Here is a 17,504-nt window from a genome sequence, read left to right as displayed (position 1 = left end):
CCAAAAATTTTTTTTTTAAAGACGGGGTTTCACCATGTTGGTCAGACTGGCCTTGAACTCCTGACCTCAGGTGATCTGCCCGTCTTGGCCTCCAAAGTGCTTGGATTACAGGCATGAGCCACCACGCCCAGCCTAAATTTTTTATTTTTATTTTTTTAGAGACGGGGTATCACCATGTTGGCCAGGCTGGTCTTGAACTTCTGATCTTGTGATCCACCCACCTCGGCCTCCCAAAGTGCTGGGATTACAGGTGTGAGCCACTGCACCCAGCCTACTTATTTTTTTGATTTCCAAGTAAGCATGAGATATAGGGCAGAGACTGAGCCAGGAATTCGGAGGCCACCCTTGGCTGTGTTTGCTAAGCTTTATGTCTTGAGGATACGAACCAGGTCTCATCTTTCCAAATGGAGGCTGGACCACTTCAATGTTTCTTAACTGAGGAAGGAAAGAGCAAGTTGCTTCTGTAGTTCCTTGCAGAAGCAGCCTTTCCATGTTCATGCCCAATTCAGCAGCCAGACACTATCTTTGGTAGCTCTATGGGTTTCTTGAGTTTGAAGAAAGTATGAATAGTCTAAGACAAAGGCCTGTTCTCAAAGAGCTTAGAGCGCTTAGAGTCTAGTTGAAGAGATAAAACACACACAAGAGTTTTCTTTCTTTTTTCTTGAGACTGAGTTTTCCTCTTATTGCCTAAGCTGGAGTGCAATGGCATGATTTCAGCTCACTGCAACCTCTGCCTGCTGGGTACAAGCGATTCTCTTGCCTCAGCATCCCAAGTAGCTGCGATTACAGGCACATACCACCACCACCTTCTCCTTCAGGAAGGAGAGTGACATGATTACATAAAACCACAGGAAGTGGTTTTTTAGTAGAGACAGGGTTTCACTATGTTGGCCAGGATGGTCTTGAACTCCTGACCTCCTGATCCACCCACCTTGGCCTATCAAAGTGCTGGGATTAAAGATGTGAGCCACTGCACCTGGCCGCCCAGCTGGTTTTGTATTTTTAGTGGAGATGGGGTTTCACCATGTTGGCCAGGCTGGTCTGGAACTCCTCATCTCAGGTGATCCACTTGCCCAGGTCTCCCCAAGGGCTAGAATTACAGGCATGGTAATTCTTGTGTTTTCAGTAGAGATGGGGTTTTACCATGTTGGCCAGGCTGGTCTTGAACCTCTGACCTCAAGTGATCTGCCTGTCTGGGGCTCCCAAAGTGCTGGGATTATAGGCGTGAGCCCCCTCGCCCAGCCCATTTTCATTAAATGTAATCATGTCACTCTCCCTGAAACTACAGAATTGTTTTCTTTTTAAAAAGTTATTATTTATTATTTATTTTTTTATTTATATTTTTTATTTATTTATTTATTTATTTTTTTTGAGACGGAGTTTCGCTCTTGTTACCCAGGCTGGAGTGCAATGGCACGATCTCGGCTCACCGCAACCTCCGCCTCCCGGGTTCAGGCAATTCTCCTGCCTCAGCCTCCTGAGTAGCTGGGATTACAGGCACACGCCACCATGCCCAGCTGATTTTTTGTATTTTTAGTAGAGACGGGGTTTCACCATGTTGACCAGGATGGTCTCGATCTCTTGACCTCGTGATCCACCCGCCTCGGCCTCCCAAAGTGCTGGGATTACAGGCTTGAGCCACCGCACCCGGCTATTTATATTTTTTATAAGATGGGGTTTCGCCATGTTGGTCAGGCTGGTCTTGAACTCCCAACCTCAGGTGATCTGCCCACCTTGGCCTCCAAAGTGCTTGGATTACAGGCGTGAGCCACGACGCCCGGTCTACAGAATTGTTTTCATGGTGGCTGGATTAAAATCCAAACCACATCTACTAGATGAGATATGAGGGTGAAAATATCGGCCGGGCGCGGTGGCTCACGCCTGTAATCCCAGCACTTTGGGAGGCCAAGGCGGGTGGATCACGAGGTCAAGAGATCAAGACCATCCTGGTCAGCATGGTGAAACCCCGTCTCTACTAAAAATACAAAAAATTAGCTGGGCATGGTGGCGCGTGATTGTGGTCCCAGCTACTCAGGAGGCTGAGGCAGGAGAATTGCCTGAACCCAGGAGGCGGAGGTTGTGGTGAGCCGAGATCGAGCCATTGCACTCCAGCCTGGGTAACAAGAGCGAAACTCCGTCTCAAAGGAAAATATCTAAACACTCCCTTAGGCCTACAAGGACTCTTTACGGTTTGGCCCCTGCCTGGCTCTCGAACCTCTTGCTGTATCCATCTTGCCTTTGCTCATTAAAGCCAAGCCTTTGCACTTTCACTTCCTTCTTCCTGGAAATCTCTTCCCTTACCTCTCCTTATACCTCCTTTTGGGCATTTAAGTCCTTACATGAACAGTCATTTCCCTCCCAGGAGTTCAAGGCTGCAGTAAGCCACAGTTGCACCACTGTACCCAGCCTGGGTGACAGACCAAGACTGTGTCTCAGAAAAAAAAGTTGCCTTCTCAGTAAGGCCATTCCTGACCATCCAGGCACTCTCTGGTATATTAGCCTGTTCTATCTTTTTCATGTACAATATTAACATTATTAGACTGGGGGTGGTGGCTTACACCTGTAATCCCAGCACTTTGGGAGGCCAGGGCAGGCGGATCACCTGAGGTCAGGAGTTCGAGACCAGCCTGATGAACATGGAGAAACCATGTCAATCTAAAAATACAAAATTAGGCAGGTGTGGTGGTGCATGCTTGTAATCCCAGCTACTGAGGCTGAGGCAGGAGAATCTCTTTTTTTTTTTTCTTTATAGAGATGGGGTTTCTCCATGTTGTCCAGGCTGGTCTCGAACTCCTGACCTCAGGTGATCCGCTCACCTAGGCCTCCCAAAGTGCTGGGATTACAGGTGTGAGCCACCGCGCCCTGCAGGAGAATCTCTTGAACCTGGGAGGTGGAGGTTGCAGTGAGCTGAGATAGTGCCATTGCACTCCAACCTGGGCAACAAGAGTGAAACTTTATCTCAAAAAAACCAAAAATACAAAAATTAGCTAGACGTGGTGGTGCACACCTATAATTCCAGTTACTTGAGAGGCTGAGGCAGGAGAATTGCTTGAACCTGGGAGGTGGAGGTTGCAGAGGGCTGAGATCGCGCCACTGCACTCCAGCCTAGGTGACAGAACAAGACTCTGTCTCAAAAATAATAATAACAATAATATTAACATTATCATATTTGTTTGCTTTTGTTTATTGTCTACTGGAGTGGGAGACCCAGGAACACAGGGACCAGAATAGTAATAGCACCTGGCTCTAAGCAAATGCCCATTAGATATGCATCGAATGGGCTGGTCAAGGTGGCCCATGCTTACAATCCCAGCACTGTGGGAGAACAAGGTCGGTGGATCACCTGAAGTCAGGAGTTCAAGACCAGCCTGACCAAAATGACAAAACCTCGTTTCTACTAAAAATGCAAAAATTAGCCAGGCACGGTGGTGGTCACCTGTAATCCCAGCTACTGGGGAGGCTGAGGCAGGAGAATTGCATGAACCTGGGAGGTGGAGGTTGCAGTGAGCCGAGATTGTGCAATTGCACTCCAGGTTGGGCAACAAGAGCGAAACTCCATCTCAAAAATAAATAAATAAATAAATATATAAATAAAGGTATGCATCAAATGAATGAATGGGAGTTGGGGCTGGCCTCTGAAGGGTAGGCAGTCTTCCCGCACAAAGGAATGAAATACACAGAGGTGTGAAGTCAGGGGTAAGCACAGTCTACCCCAGGAGTGGCTGGCTCAGATTCAGGAGAGGACTAGATGTGGACTAGCACGAAAGGAGGCTGGGGACACCGGATGGGTGTAGATTGCGGAGTGCTCTGCAGTTTAGACTGAAGAATCAGGACTCTATCCTGCTGGGTAATAGGAAGCCACTGAAGAACTTTCAGCTGAGGAGTGGCCTAATTAAAGCTGTATTTTGAGAAAATTAGTCCCGACTCTGCCGCAGAATAGACTGAAGCAGGACCAACTGCATAACTGTCAGGACCCAGTGCAAAAGGGACATGCAGGGCCCCTTGTTCAAAAAGTAGGGAAAAAAATGCCATTAGAGTCACTAAAATATAAACTTTTTTTTTTTTTTTTTTGAGGCGGAGTTTCCCTTCTGTCACCTGGGCTGGAACGCAGTGGCATGATCTCGGTTCACTGCAGCCTCCACTTCCCGGGTTCAAGCTATTCCTCCCTCAGCCTCCCGAGTAGCTGGGACTACCACCACTCCTGGCTAATTTTTGTATTTTTTTACAGAGATGGGATTTCCCCATGTTGGTCAGGCTGGTTTCGAATTCCTGACCTCAAATAATCCACATGCCTCGGCCTCCCAAAGTGCTGGGATTACAAGCATGAGCAACCACACCAAGCCTCAACTATTTTCCTTTCATCAACTTCTCATGGTTTTTGTTTTAGAGACAGGGTCTTGCTATGTTGCCCAGACTGGAATACAGTAACGTGATCCCTGCTCACTGCAACCTCTGCTTCCCGGGTTCAAGCAATTCTTCTGCCTCAGCCTCCTGAGTAGCTGGAATTACAGGTATGCACCACCATGCCAGGCTAATTTTTGTATTTTTACTAGAGACAGGGTTTTGCCATGTTGGCCAGCCTGGTCTTGAACTTCTGGACTCAAGTTATCCGCCTACATCAGCCTCCCAAAGTGCTGAAATTAGTGGTGTGAGCCACTGCACCCAGCATGTCCGCTGAATGATCTTCCAGTCTCAGCCTCCAAGTAGCTGGGGTTACAGGTTCATGTCACCACACCTGGCTTTCTCATGGTATTTTTTTCTTTGCTATTTAATGTTTAAATGTTTAAAACAGGCCATTCGAGGTGGCTCACACCTGTAATCCCAGCACTTTGGGGGGCTGAGGCGAGAGGATCACTTGAGGTCAGGAGTTTGAACCTGGCGAGCATGGCAAAACCTCGTCTCTATCAAAAATATAAAAATTAGCTGGGCATGGTGGCAGGTGCCTGTAATACTAGCTACTCAGGAGGCTGAGGCTTGAGAATTGCTTGAGCCTGGGAGGCAGAAGTTGCAGTAAGCTGAGTTCATGCCATTGCACTGCAGCCTGGGTGACAGACTGAGACCCTGTATCAAAAAACAAAGATGTTTAAAATAAACATTTTTCAGGCCAGCAGAGGAGGCTCACGCTTGTAATCCCAGCACTTTGGGAGGCCCAGGCAGGCAGATGACCTGAGGTCAGGAGTTCAAGGCTAGCCTGGCTAACGTGATGAAACCCTGTCTCTACTAAAAATACAAAAAATGAGTGGGGCATGGTGGCAAGAGCCTGTAATCCCAGCTACTCGGGAGGCTGAGGCAGGAGAATCTCTTGAACACAGGAGGTGGAGGTTGCAGTGAGCCGAGATTGTGCCATTGTACTCTAGCTTGGGCAACAAGAGCAAAACTCCATCTCTAAAAAAAAAAAAAAAAAAAAAAAATGGGGGTCTTGATTTTGACCAGACTGGTCTCAAACTCCTGGCCTGAAGCAATCCTCCCATCTTGGCCTCCCAAAGTGCTAGGATTACAGGTGTGAGCCCAGCCTAATATTTTTCTACCTTCAGCTTCCTGATAAAGAAGGAAAGACTGAAAGGAAAAGGAGCCATGGGTTGCCTCAGCCTTCCCTTTCCTTCTATGTCATTGTTGCCAGGCTAAGTGGCCTAAACAGGGAAGTGACATGACTAAGAAAAGATCTTATAAGATGTGGTGATCATCCATGCCTCCTAAAATGCCATTGCTTGCTTTCTGTGTTCAAAGCCAAGTTCTGCTCTCAGTAGAGAGTGTGGTCTCTCAGCTGTCAGCACTCCCACTTATTCATTATTTTTCTTTTCTTTTTTCTTTTTTTAAACTTACTTTTTTTTTGAGACGGAGTTTCGCTCTTGTTGCCCAGGCTGGAGTGCAATGGCGCGATCTTGGCTCACCACAACCTCCGCCTCCCGGGTTCAGGCAATTCTCCTGCCTCAGCCTCCTGAGTAGCTGGGACTACAGGCACGCGCCACCATGCCCAGCTAATTTTTTGTAGTTTTAGTAGAGACGGGGTTTCACCATGTTGACCAGGATGGTCTTGATCTCTTGACCTCGTGATCCACCCGCCTCGGCCTCCCAAAGTGCTGGGATTACAGGCTTGAGCCACCGCGCCCGGCCTCTTTTTTCTTTTCTTTTTTTTTTTTTTGAGATAGTCTCAGGCCAGGCATGGTGGCTCACACCTGTAATCCCTGCACTTTGGGAGGCCAAGGCCAGCGGATCACAAGGTCAAGAGTTCAAGACCATCCTTGCCCACATGGTGAAACCCCGTTTCTAAAAAAAAAAAAAAAAAAAAGTCAGCTGGGTATGGTGGCTCACGTCTGTAATCCAAGCACTTTGGAGGCCAAGGTGGGCAGATCACCTGAGGTCAGGAGTTCAAGACCAGCTTGACCAACACAGTGAAACCCAGTCTTAAAAAAAAAAAAAAAAAAAAAGAAAAAAAAAAAAAAAAAAAAGAGTCTCTCATTCTATACTTATGCTAGGGTGCAGCGGCGTGATCATAGCGATCCAGTCCTCCCAGATCAGCCTCCTAAGTAGCTGGGAATAGAGGTGTGTGCCACCATGCTTGGCTAAGTTTTTTTTTTTTGAGACAGAGTCTCACTCTTCACCAGGCTGGAGTACAGTGGTGCAATCTCAGCTCATTGCAACTCTGCCTCTTGGATTCAAGAGATTCTACTGCCTCAGCCTCCCGAGTAGCTGGGACTACAGGCGCACATCACGCCCAGCTAATTTTTGTATTTTTAGTAGAGACAGGGTTTCACCACATTGGCCAGGATGGTCTTGATCTCTTGACCTTGTGATTCACCCACCTCAGCCTCTCAAAGTACTAGGATTACAGGCAACAGCCATTGTGCCAGGTGCCTGGCTAATTTTTTTTTTAAAGACAGGGTTTCACCATGTTGGTCAGGCTGGTCTTGAACTACCGACCTCAGGTGATCCGCCCGCCTTGGCCTCCAAAGTGCTTGGATTACAGGCGTGAGCCACCACGTCCAACCTAATTTTTAAAGAAATTTTTCGTAGAGATGGGATCTGGCCATATTGCCAAGACTTGTCTTGAACTGCCGGGCTCAAGGGATCTCCTCCCTCCTGGGTCTCTCAAAGTGCTGGGATTACAAGCGTGAACCACTGTTTTTGAGGTTCCTTGTAGAAGGAGCCTTTCCATGTTCACACCCAACTTAGCAACCAGCTGCGCTCAGCCTCCCCACGTATTCAGTTGTAGATATAACATGCTTACCTTATACTCATTTGGAGTCTGGCTGAACTCCCACACATTGTAGGTACCCCAGAATTCTGTACTTATGGTGCATCCGGAACGCTGTCTGAATGGGACAGCATATTACACATATCTCCTCTGCTCACACACATGCACCGGTGCTCCACTGGACATCACTTACAAAGCACATATTCAAAGATAGGACTATGAAGAATTTCAAGTCACCGATGGCATTCAGCTCCATGAATGTTTGGGGGTAAAAAAAAAATCGACAGTTTTAAACCAAACAATGAGCAAAGGCCTTGTGTGACTGTGCAGGTCTCACTTCATGAAGTTGGCCTTGGACTGGAAGGAGTGGGTTTGAGGACGTGGCTGACAGTTTGGATGTGAGGTGTTGAGAACTTGGGCTAAGGATTTAAGGCGACAGTTGAAAGGAGAAGAAAAACCTATCCAAGGAAAATTGGCAAGATTTGAAGAAAAATTGAAAGAGGTAGAGATAATAGTTATTATTATTATTATTTTTTTTGAGACAGAGTTTCACTCTTGTTTGCCCAGTGAGTGCAATGGCGCAATCTCGGCTCACCGCAACCTCTACCTCTCAGGTTCAAGCAATTCTCCTGCCTCAGCCTCCCAACTAGCTGGGCTTACAGGCATGCACCAGCATGTCTGGCTAATTTTGTATTTTTGGTAGAAATGGAGTTTCTCCATGTTGGTTCAGCTGGTCTCAAACTCCTGGCCTCAGGTGATCTGCCTGCCTTGGCCTCCCAAAGTGCTGGGATGACAGGTGTGAGCCACCGTGCCCAGATTTTTTTTTTTTTTTTTTTTTTGAGATGGAGTCTCACTCTGTCACCCAGGCTGGAGTGCAATGGCACGATCTTGGCTCACTACAACCTCCGCTTCCCAGGTTCAAGCAATTCTCCTGCCTCAGCCTCCTGAGTAGCTGAGATTACAGGCGCACACCCGGCTAATTTTTGTAGTTTTAGTAGAGACAGAGTTTCACCATGTTGGCCAGGCTGGTCTTGAACTCCTGACCTCTGGTCTCCAACTCCTTTCCTCAGGTGATCTGCCGCCTTGGCATCCCGTAGAGCTGGGATTACAGGCATGAGCCACTGGACCTGGCCGAGATAATGACTCCTAACATGTGGTATCGGAGGCCAAGGCGGGTGGATCACCTGAGGTTGGGAGTTCAAGACCAGCCTGACCAACATGGTGAAACCCCGTCAAAAAAAAAAAAAAAATGTGGTATTTACAGGCAAGTCTACTCCCCGCTGCTAGACTGTGAGCTCTGTGAGAACTGTGGCTTCAGTTGAACGTCTCTGGCCTCCCCAGGGCTACAGCACACAGTCCCTAGAGATGCTTAGTAAAGGTTTGCTGACCCAAGTAGACACATAAGGAGGGGAGTTCAGGCATGGGGGTGGGGGTGCCAGGAGGCAGAGAACCGATGTAGACCAGGCTGCAGGGCAGGGGTCTCAGGGCAGTGCTGGGGACTGAGAATGTGGTGTTGAGAGGGCTTCAGGGAGAAGTGATGGGAAGATGGGGAAGCCTCTGCACGTGGACAGAGCCGGTAGTGTGGACAGGGGCTGTGAGATTGGAGAAGGTGGTGTCTGGAGGACTGGTAGCGGCTCCCAACAGGCGAACGTCCCTTTTGGGGTGGCCTTTATCCATCTCTGCATGGCCTGTCCTGGCTTCCCTCCTGGGTCGCCCAGCCTCCCGGCTGGTCTCTTCGCTTTCTTCTTGATCTCTAGCTCTTAATTCCTCTGATATTCGGCTCCATCTGCTCCTGGACTCTTCCGCCGCATCTTTATCGTAGTGTCTTTCTAACTCCCTGCCTGGGGCCCCCATCTTTGAGCATATATCAGCTTCTCTCTCTGTCGTTGCGTTTCTCTGGGGTTATCTTTCCCTCTACTCCGCCCGGACACGCCCTCTATCTCTTCCTCCCACCCTGTCCCAGTCCAGTATCTAGGGTGGGGGTAATCGGGAGACCGCCGGGTCCCTAAGAGGAGGCAGGGGGCGTGGGAGGAGGCGGGCTCAACTCTCTCCATATTTACATATGCATGAGGTCGCTTGGGCCAGTGGCGAGGAGGTGGAGCTTTTGGGGGTGGGAAGGGGGCGGGCACCCCCAGAGCCGCAGAGTATAAAGACCGCGATCCGCGACCGAGGGCCCCGCACTGCTGAGGAGCGGAGCCTCCGCCTCGGGGGCCCCCCATCCCTGGCTGTCCCCCAACTGCGCGTTCCCGCCCCACCCCCGCGGCCGAGCCGCCACTGGTGCAGTGGTCTCTGCTTGGCGGAGGGAGCCTTGAGCTTCGTTCCACAGCCTCTTTGCATCTTGGATTTCGGGGCGGCCCCCTCCCCCACCTCTCCCTGCCTTTTTGTACCCCGCTTTTTTCTGCGTTTTGCTTGGTTTTTGTAGCCGTCTATTTTTGCACCCCTTTTCGCTTTGCTTCTAGACGGTTTGGGGGGTGAAGCTGCATTCATACCCCTTCGTCTTGTTATTCTCCCCTGCTCTGACAGCACCCCTTTTCATCGCAGTTGGGGGGCCTAGGATCGGTGCATCTTCCGCCGCGCTGCCAGCACCCCGCAGTGCGTGGCCGTGAACCCCGGAATTTGCAGCAGCTGCATATCTGCGGGGGGTCTCCTTTGCCCCCGCCGCCTTCGCTCCCCGCGCTTTTGGGTGTGTGGAGGGCTACAGCGCGCGGCGTCCCCGCTTCTCCGCAGCCCCCAGCCCCGGGCCGGGACTCGCCCCGCGCCGCCAAGATGGTCATCCAGAAAGAGAAGAAGAGCTGCGGGCAGGTGGTTGAGGAGTGGAAGGAGTTCGTGTGGAACCCGAGGACGCACCAGTTCATGGGCCGCACCGGGACCAGCTGGGGTACGCAGGGCCGGCACGCGAGGGGCGGTGGGGGAGGCGCGGGGCGACGCCTTGGGGGGCGCAGGGTCCCGCCAGCGCAGCCCCAGCTCCCCTCCCGGGTCCCCGCGTCCAGCCCCCCTGCCGGGCTCTGGGCTGGGAGGGGGCCGAATCGCCAGTCTAATCTCCCCGGCTGGCCGTGCGGAGGCGGAGAAAGTAGGTCACAGCCGCCTTCCCGCCCCCCCGCGGAGCCCCCTCGGGCGGGGGGTCGCCTGCTCTGCCTGCGTGTCCGCGCCGCGGCGCTCACACTCCCTCTTGGGGCCTCTCCGCTCCACACGGGCGTCCCCACCTCCAAAGAGCGCCCCTTCCCTACCTCCGGCTCTCACTAGCTCTTCAGCCCCGTTTATTTTTAGCTCGTGCCCACCCCCTGGACCCTGGGAATGTTCTTGAGGGGGCGGGTCTTGGGGGGATGTTAGGGGGGTTCTTCACGGCGGAAGTTGTCTGTATCCCACCGCCTGGCCTTGGGAGCCTTCTGTGACTGCTTTGTAGGTGGGGGGCTGCTGATAGTATGAGTTTTTCGGAGGCTGCAGGTTTTGCTCCCATGTCGGTGGCGTGGGGATGAGTGGTCACTGTGGTGAGATGTGTGCATCAGCCAGCCCAGTGTCTGTGGCAGTCGGATGGCTTGGGAGCCCGCCCAGGCTGACCATGGCAGGGCTCAGGAAGTTGTAGTGGTCAGGGGGCTCTGGTGACCCGCACGGGTGCAGGTGAGGAGGGGTAGAATTTTCCCAAGAGGGATGGTCAAGATGGGTCACTGAGACACAGGGGATGCTGTGTGACACGGTTTACAATTTTTCCAAACTGATTGGGCACTGTCCCCATCAGTCCACCGGCTCAGGGGCCCCCAAGGTGGGTCCCATGCAATCCATGCCCTCAGGGAACTCAAAGTCCAGCCCCTGGGATGGGAAGAATCCAGCAATGCTTGGGAGAACTGGAGGACTTCATGGTAGAAGTGTCTTCTGAGATGGAAGGATTGGGATTCCAGAGTGGTGGGAACAGGGGGTCCTTACTTCAGGCCGGGTAGCCATAGAGAGATCCAACCAAGGGAAGGCTGTGGGAGATTCTGCCTTTCCTCCCTGCCTCTGCCCAGGGTGCTGGGTGTGAGCTGAGGGTGGAGTGACTGTCAAAGGTTCTAACAAGCTGTCTCAGAGATTTATATCTAGGCTAGTGTTAGGTCTTTCATTTCAGGAACTGATCAAAGTTTGGCTTCTCCAGGGCACCAGGAGAGAGATTTTGCTTTTCAAACCTGAGGCTTTGAAAAGCAAACCCTCATGTTCTGCAAGGTGGTATGAGGGTTTGCTTGTGAGTGGTGGCCAGTACCTACTTAAAAAGTCATCGTGTCGGCCAGGTGTGGTGGCTCACACCTGTAATCCCAGCGCTTTGGGAGGCCGAGGCAGGTGGATCACCTGAGGTCGGGAGTTCAAGACCAGCCTGACCACCAACATGGAGAAACCCAGTCTCTACTAAAAATACAAAATTAGCCGGGTGTGTTGGTACAGGCCTGTAATCCCAGCTATGCAGGAGGCTGAGGCAGGAGAATCGCTTGAACCCGGAGGCAGAGGTTGCAGTGAGCCGAGATTGTGCCACTGCACTCCAGCCTGGCAACAGGGCAAGACCCCATCTCCAAAAAAAAAAAAAAAAAGTCATCATGCTAGCACAGCTTTAAGCATGAGTATGAGTGCAGAGGTAACAGATGTGTGCCTTTTCAGGACCATGCATGGCTGAAAAGTTGGAAATGTAATTGGAGGCAAAACAACAGCAGCCTACACTTGGAGTTGCCCCAGCAAGGAGAGTTTAGGTCTCTGTGGCTTCCACAAGGTCGGGCTTCACTGTGCCCTAGGGCCAGGAGGGGGCTGGGAGTCATGGCTGAAAGCCAGACACAACTGCCTGTTTCCAGCTTGTCTCATTTTGCTCCCAGGGGAAGGCTCTAAGACATCCCTGTGGGTCTGTGACCAGGCCCAGTGCAGAACTTCAGAGTAGGTAGAGGGGTGTGTGGGGATAAGTGAGGGTACAGCGGGAACCGTAGGCCCTGCTGACTCTGTTTCCTCCTCCCTAGCCTTTATCCTCCTCTTCTACCTCATCTTTTACGGCTTCCTCACCGCCATGTTCTCCCTCACCATGTGGGTGATGCTACAGACTGTCTCCGACCATACCCCCAAGTACCAGGACCGACTGGCCACACCGGGTGAGTGTCGACGCTCCCCCTGCCAGCTACTCTAGCTGCTATTGTGCCCCTAAACCTCCAGAAGGAACTCGTAGTTCTTTCCAGGAGTTTGATTCTGATGACCCAATCCCTATATGCTTGGGAAGTTCTTCTTGGAATCTGTCCTCCTTCCCATTCCCTACAGCTGGGAACTATGTGATTTGGGCATGTGGCAAATAACCACAGGAAATCACACTCCCATGAAGGCAATCTCAGATATTCACTGCTGTCCCCACTCTGGTGTTTCCTGTGTCATTTTCTTCGCTCTGTGTGCCGTCCCTCATCTTATAGATACCCCCAACTTCTGCCTTTGTCGGCTGTAGGCTTGATGATTCGCCCCAAGACTGAGAACCTTGATGTCATTGTCAATGTCAGTGACACTGAAAGCTGGGACCAGCATGTTCAGAAGCTCAACAAGTTCTTGGAGCGTGAGTGTCAGCCGGGCTGTGTGGCAGGTCAAGACTTCGGGCAGGGGATTGGGGACCTCGGAAATGGAACATCTGGCTCCTGACTCTCTCCCCTCCCACCTCCTTAGCTTACAACGACTCTATCCAAGCCCAGAAGAATGATGTCTGCCGCCCTGGGCGCTATTACGAACAGCCAGATAATGGAGTCCTCAACTACCCCAAACGTGCCTGCCAATTCAACCGGACCCAGCTGGGCGACTGCTCCGGCATTGGGGACCCCACCCACTATGGTTACAGCACTGGGCAGCCCTGTGTCTTCATCAAGATGAACCGGGTACCCATGACCTTGGTCCCCAGGGTGAACGGAGGAAGGATCTGGGGCCATCACCTGTAGACAGTTGCATCCTTTCACTGGGGTTAATGGACATGAGAGAAACATGGATGTTTGTGTCGCTGAGAGGGAAAGAGGCGGGGCCTTGGAGGCTAAGCTCTATAGCTAGGAGGCTGGATGCCCCTTTTTTTTTTTGAGACAGGGTCTCACAATGTTGCCCATTGAATTAAGCTATTTGAACCTCTGGAATTACACGGTTCTCCCACCTCAACCTCCCTAGCAGTTGGGACTACAGTGCCTAGTTTAGCTTGGTCTGGATACCTATCTTTCACGACTTTTCCTCTGACTCTCCTTACCTTCCATCCTCACTCCAGGTCATCAACTTCTATGCAGGAGCAAACCAGAGCATGAATGTTACTTGTGCTGGGAAGGTGAGTTCACTGGGCCTTGACTGCCTGCTCACCTGTGTATCCTTCATGGTTTCTGTGTAATTCACCTGTCTCTCCCTATCTTCTTTGCTCCCAGAAGCCCCATCACCATAGAAACAAGGGGGTAAGAGTGGGCTTGTGGGCTCCACTGTAGCTTGAAATCCAAGGGCCTCGAACTCCTCTTGCTTCTCTCTAGGATGCAGAGGTCTGCTCTCGTAGGGGCAGACACACCCCCTCCTCCACCAATGCCCTTGCCCCTGGCGTCTTCCCTAACCCTTCCAGTTTCTCCTTTATTCCCGGATTGTCCATATTTTTTGCTCTCCCTCCTTATGGCCCCTACCCCTCAGTTCCTTCTAGATATCTGGTAGCTGCTGATCTGTTAGCGCCATCTGCCACCACTACGTTGTCCTTGGGATCTTGTTCCCCTCCACTCAGTGCTCTGTCCTTTCTAGAAACCTACTACCCGATTCACATCCCCTTCCTTGCCTCCTATTCAACCCTTAATCACTTATCTGTTCTTTCTTGGCTCTGCTCCAGAAACTGATTCCTGAGGATGGGGTAAGAACTTGGGGTGGGAGTGGAGTAGGAGGCTTTCGTGTCATTACCAGCCTTCAGGAGTTCCTAGAATGATGACAGAGACAGAGCATTCCCTCATCTACACACGCAGACACACACACGCAGACACACACATGCAGACACACACGTAGACTCACGCAGACACACGCAGACACACATGCAGACATGCAGACACACACGCAGACTCACACACGCAGGCACACACACGCAGACTCATACACATGCAGACACACACACGCAGACACACACACGCAGACACACACACGCAGACTCACGGCTCCAGGGAGGCAGACTTGAGGCAGGCAAAACTGGGGGCGAAGGAAGAACAAAAGAACAAATGGAAGTCTGGTGAGCTCCTGGGTGCCTGCCATCCCTAACTTGCTCACCCCCATCTTCCTGCACCCCCACAGCGAGATGAAGATGCTGAGAATCTCGGCCACTTCGTCATGTTCCCCGCCAATGGCAACATTGACCTCATGTACTTCCCCTACTATGGCAAAAAGTTCCACGTAAGTCCTAGGGGAGGCCCAGGCAGATGGCGGGGGCGGGTGGTGAGCTAGGGAAGGAGGCTGAGTGGGCCCAGGCCTAGACCCTGCACTGCTCCTCCGGCCCAGGTAAACTACACACAGCCCCTGGTGGCCGTGAAGTTCCTGAATGTGACCCCTAATGTGGAGGTGAATGTAGAATGTCGCATCAACGCCGCCAACATCGCCACAGATGATGAGCGAGACAAGTTTGCCGGCCGCGTGGCATTCAAACTCCGAATCAACAAAACCTGAGGCCCCTTCCTCCCACTCCACCTCTCTCCTGTGGATGCTCCTGGAATGTCCCTGACCCTGCCTGATCCCTCCTTCACCCACCCCAAAGGTATTTTTGATAACAGAGCTATGACTTGTCTGAGCCTCACACCCTTTTCCTTGACTTCTCAACCCAGCCTGAAGTCCATGGCGGTTCTCTGGTCACTTGCATTTCCCACCAACTTCTCCCAACCTCAGCTCAGTCAGAGAGGGAGCTGGGCTACCAAGATGGCCACAGAGGCGTTAGGAGCCTTTCTAGTTCTGGTTTAGCTGTGAGAGCTACCCACTCTCCTGCCTGCATATCCCCTGAGAGTTATAGGAAGTGCCCATTGACCCACCCACCCACCCACCACCTATACCCACCCCCACACCCCCCCCACCCCCACACACAAAAGTGCACGCGTGCCTCTTACCCCTTTGCTTCCAGAGATGATTGTGGCACTCCATCCTTCCATTCCTAAGCTCTAGCCACTGTCTCTTGATCTCTCTCTCACTTTCTCCCTGTCTACACAGTCACTATCTTGGTGACTTTGAACTTAGCTGGCTCCTGGGAAGCTCTTTGCCTCTTCATCCCTATTCCCTCCTCTGAAAGGCACCCCTTTGTGACTGAGGACAAGGTGATTCTGTGGCCTTTTCCCTCTTTCCTGGCATGTTCTGCTGCTCACTCTCTGGTGATTCTGTGAGCTGGGAAATGAAGAAATGGACGCGAGGCCTGCTGTGTTGACCCTTCCCAAAAATCCTCTAGCAGCCCCTGACTTCAGTTTCTTTCCTTCCTTCCTTTCTTCCTCTCTTTCACTTTTTCTCTCTTTCTTTTGACGAGGTTTCACACTTGTTGCCCAGGCTGGAGTACAATGGCGTTTGGCTTGGTTCACTGCAACTTCCGCCTCCCAGGTTCAAGCAATTCTCCTGCCTCAGCCTCCTGAGTAGCTGGGATTACAGGCATTTGCTACCACGCCTGGCTAATTATTTTTGTATTTTTAGTAGAGACGGGGTTTCACCGTGTTGGCCAGGTTGGTCTTGAACTCCCGACCTCAGGTGATCTGCCCGTCTTGGCCTCCCAATGGGTTGGGATTATAGGCATGAGCCACTGAACCCGGCCTTCAGTTTCTTCCTAGGCCCTTCTATCACCCAAATAGCTGCTACCCAGAGGGGCGGGGTTGACCTAGGCTGAATATCCACTTTGTTTTTATGGATGGCTCCCTTCCCCCATTCGCCTTCCCAGAATATCCTTCAAGTTCCACTTCCCAGGGAGCTCTGGGGGAGGGGTGGCCATTTTTGCTCCGTCCCCAGTGGCCACCTTGGAAACATCAGCTGGCTTTGGGACTATTCCACCTCCTTCCCCTGAGCCCAGATCTGCCCCCACCACCGTCTCTCTGGTTTCTCTTAGCAAGTTATCAACGAATCACTAACTCCTTCCCTTTCCTCCGCATGCAGGCCTGGAAGTTCCAAATCTAGCCTCTGAATGTCTTGGCTCCATCTCCTTCAGACCCCTCTGCCTTTAAAAAAACAAAAACAAAAACAAAAACCCATAACACTCACGGAATGTCAAATGAGGGGCCTCCTGCCTCCTGCTCTGAATACTCTGTAGTTGTAGAGTATGTTAACTCTTTGTCCTCCAGCATCGCTCACTTCCTCCTGCTCTCTAACCTTCTTTTTCTTTTTTTAATGCAGCAGCCTCCGTACTCCACCCGCTGGTGGACCCCTCCCTTTTTCTCTAGCTGGATCTGTTTCTTCCCTTCAGGTTCCCATGTTTTCCCGCCCCTGCCCCCCACCACAGTCTCTCTCTGCAGTTATTTAATGCCTGTGTCAGATCTACTGTAAAAAGAGGATTAAGTAAAATAAAATGAGAGCAATTATATATATAAATATATATCGTACACAGAGCCCCGTGTGTGGGTTGTTCCTTTCTGAGCAGTTGGAAGAGTCCAGGGAAGGAGTGGAGGGTGGATCTGGGTGGTCCCAGCGGGATCCCCCGGCCCTTGGAGGCCGCTTCCTAGCTCTGACCTCTTCCTTCCAGTGTGCAAGCATCTACCTTCTTCACCTTCACTAATTTGGCGTACACTATCTTGAGATGACTCCATACAAGTGAGGCAGGAAGCCTACATCCCTTTTGTACAGCAATGCTTATAAAGTGCCTACTGTGTGCATTCTAGGCACCCTGAGGACACACTTATGAAAGAGGCAGAGTTCCTGCCCCCAAGGAGCTCCCTTGGAGAGGTGAGGAGCACATGAGAAACTCTCATACAAGGTAGACCTAAACATGCTTCAAGGAAGGGGAGAAAGCCGGTGACAAAATCTGACGACAAAATTCAGAGCTGTCAGCCTCCGTCTGCCAGGGGCATTAATGGAAGGCTTCTCAGAGGATGGAGCATTTAAGTGGGAGCTTAAAGGAGGAGTGGTTGGCTGGGCGCGGTGGCTCACGCCTATAATCCCAGCACTGTGGGAGGCCAAGGCAGGTGGATCACGAGGTCAAGAGATCGAGACCATCCTGGTCAACATGGTAAAATCCCGTCTCTACTAAAAATACAAAAATTAGCTGGGCATGGTGGCGCACGCCTGTAGTCCCAGCTACCGGGGAGGCTGAGGCAGCAGAATTACTTAAACCCAGGAGGCGGAGGTTGTAGTGGGCAGAGATTGCGCCATTGCACTCCAGCCT

The 17,504-nt window shown here is 51.5% G+C and overlaps 1 protein-coding gene across 3 annotated transcripts; it reads left to right on the top strand.

Moving 5' to 3' along the window:
- The first annotated feature begins 9,341 nt into the window (after positions 1 to 9,341).
- ATP1B2 (ATPase Na+/K+ transporting subunit beta 2) lies at positions 9,342 to 15,452 on the top strand. Of its 3 annotated transcripts, none has more exons than XM_032280434.1 (9): positions 9,342 to 10,073; positions 12,163 to 12,291; positions 12,633 to 12,737; positions 12,845 to 13,050; positions 13,422 to 13,478; positions 13,573 to 13,599; positions 14,013 to 14,033; positions 14,462 to 14,560; positions 14,666 to 15,452. In XM_032280434.1, the coding sequence occupies exons 1-9, from the start codon at positions 9,962 to 9,964 to the stop codon at positions 14,828 to 14,830; spliced, it is 921 nt and encodes a 306-aa protein (XP_032136325.1). In that variant the 5' UTR covers positions 9,342 to 9,961; the 3' UTR covers positions 14,831 to 15,452. The 3 variants fall into 3 exon arrangements, with proteins under 3 accessions (XP_032136325.1, XP_032136326.1, XP_032136327.1); XM_032280436.1 differs by lacking the exon at positions 9,342 to 10,073 and adding an exon at positions 11,882 to 11,904; XM_032280435.1 differs by lacking the exons at positions 13,573 to 13,599; positions 14,013 to 14,033.
- The last annotated feature ends 2,052 nt before the right edge of the window (positions 15,453 to 17,504 follow it).

Source organism: Sapajus apella, unplaced genomic scaffold (assembly GCF_009761245.1).
Source record: "Sapajus apella isolate SASKATOON/1434 unplaced genomic scaffold, GSC_monkey_1.0 scaffold12, whole genome shotgun sequence".
NCBI classification, from domain to species: Eukaryota; Metazoa; Chordata; class Mammalia; order Primates; family Cebidae; genus Sapajus; species Sapajus apella.
The sequence above is the reverse complement of the archived record's forward strand: the minus strand, read 5'-3'. Positions and strand labels throughout refer to the sequence as shown.

What these genes read in the sequence shown, in the direction of transcription:
- ATP1B2 (XM_032280434.1), top strand. Translation starts at nt 9,962, where the DNA reads ATGGTCATCCAGAAAGAGAAGAAGAGCTGCGGGCAGGTGGTTGAGGAG. An exon ending in CCGCACCGGGACCAGCTGGG is followed by an intron (nt 10,074 to 12,162) that starts GTACGCAGGGCC and finishes CCTCCTCCCTAG; the next exon opens with CCTTTATCCTCCTCTTCTAC. An exon ending in GGACCGACTGGCCACACCGG is followed by an intron (nt 12,292 to 12,632) that starts GTGAGTGTCGAC and finishes TGTCGGCTGTAG; the next exon opens with GCTTGATGATTCGCCCCAAG.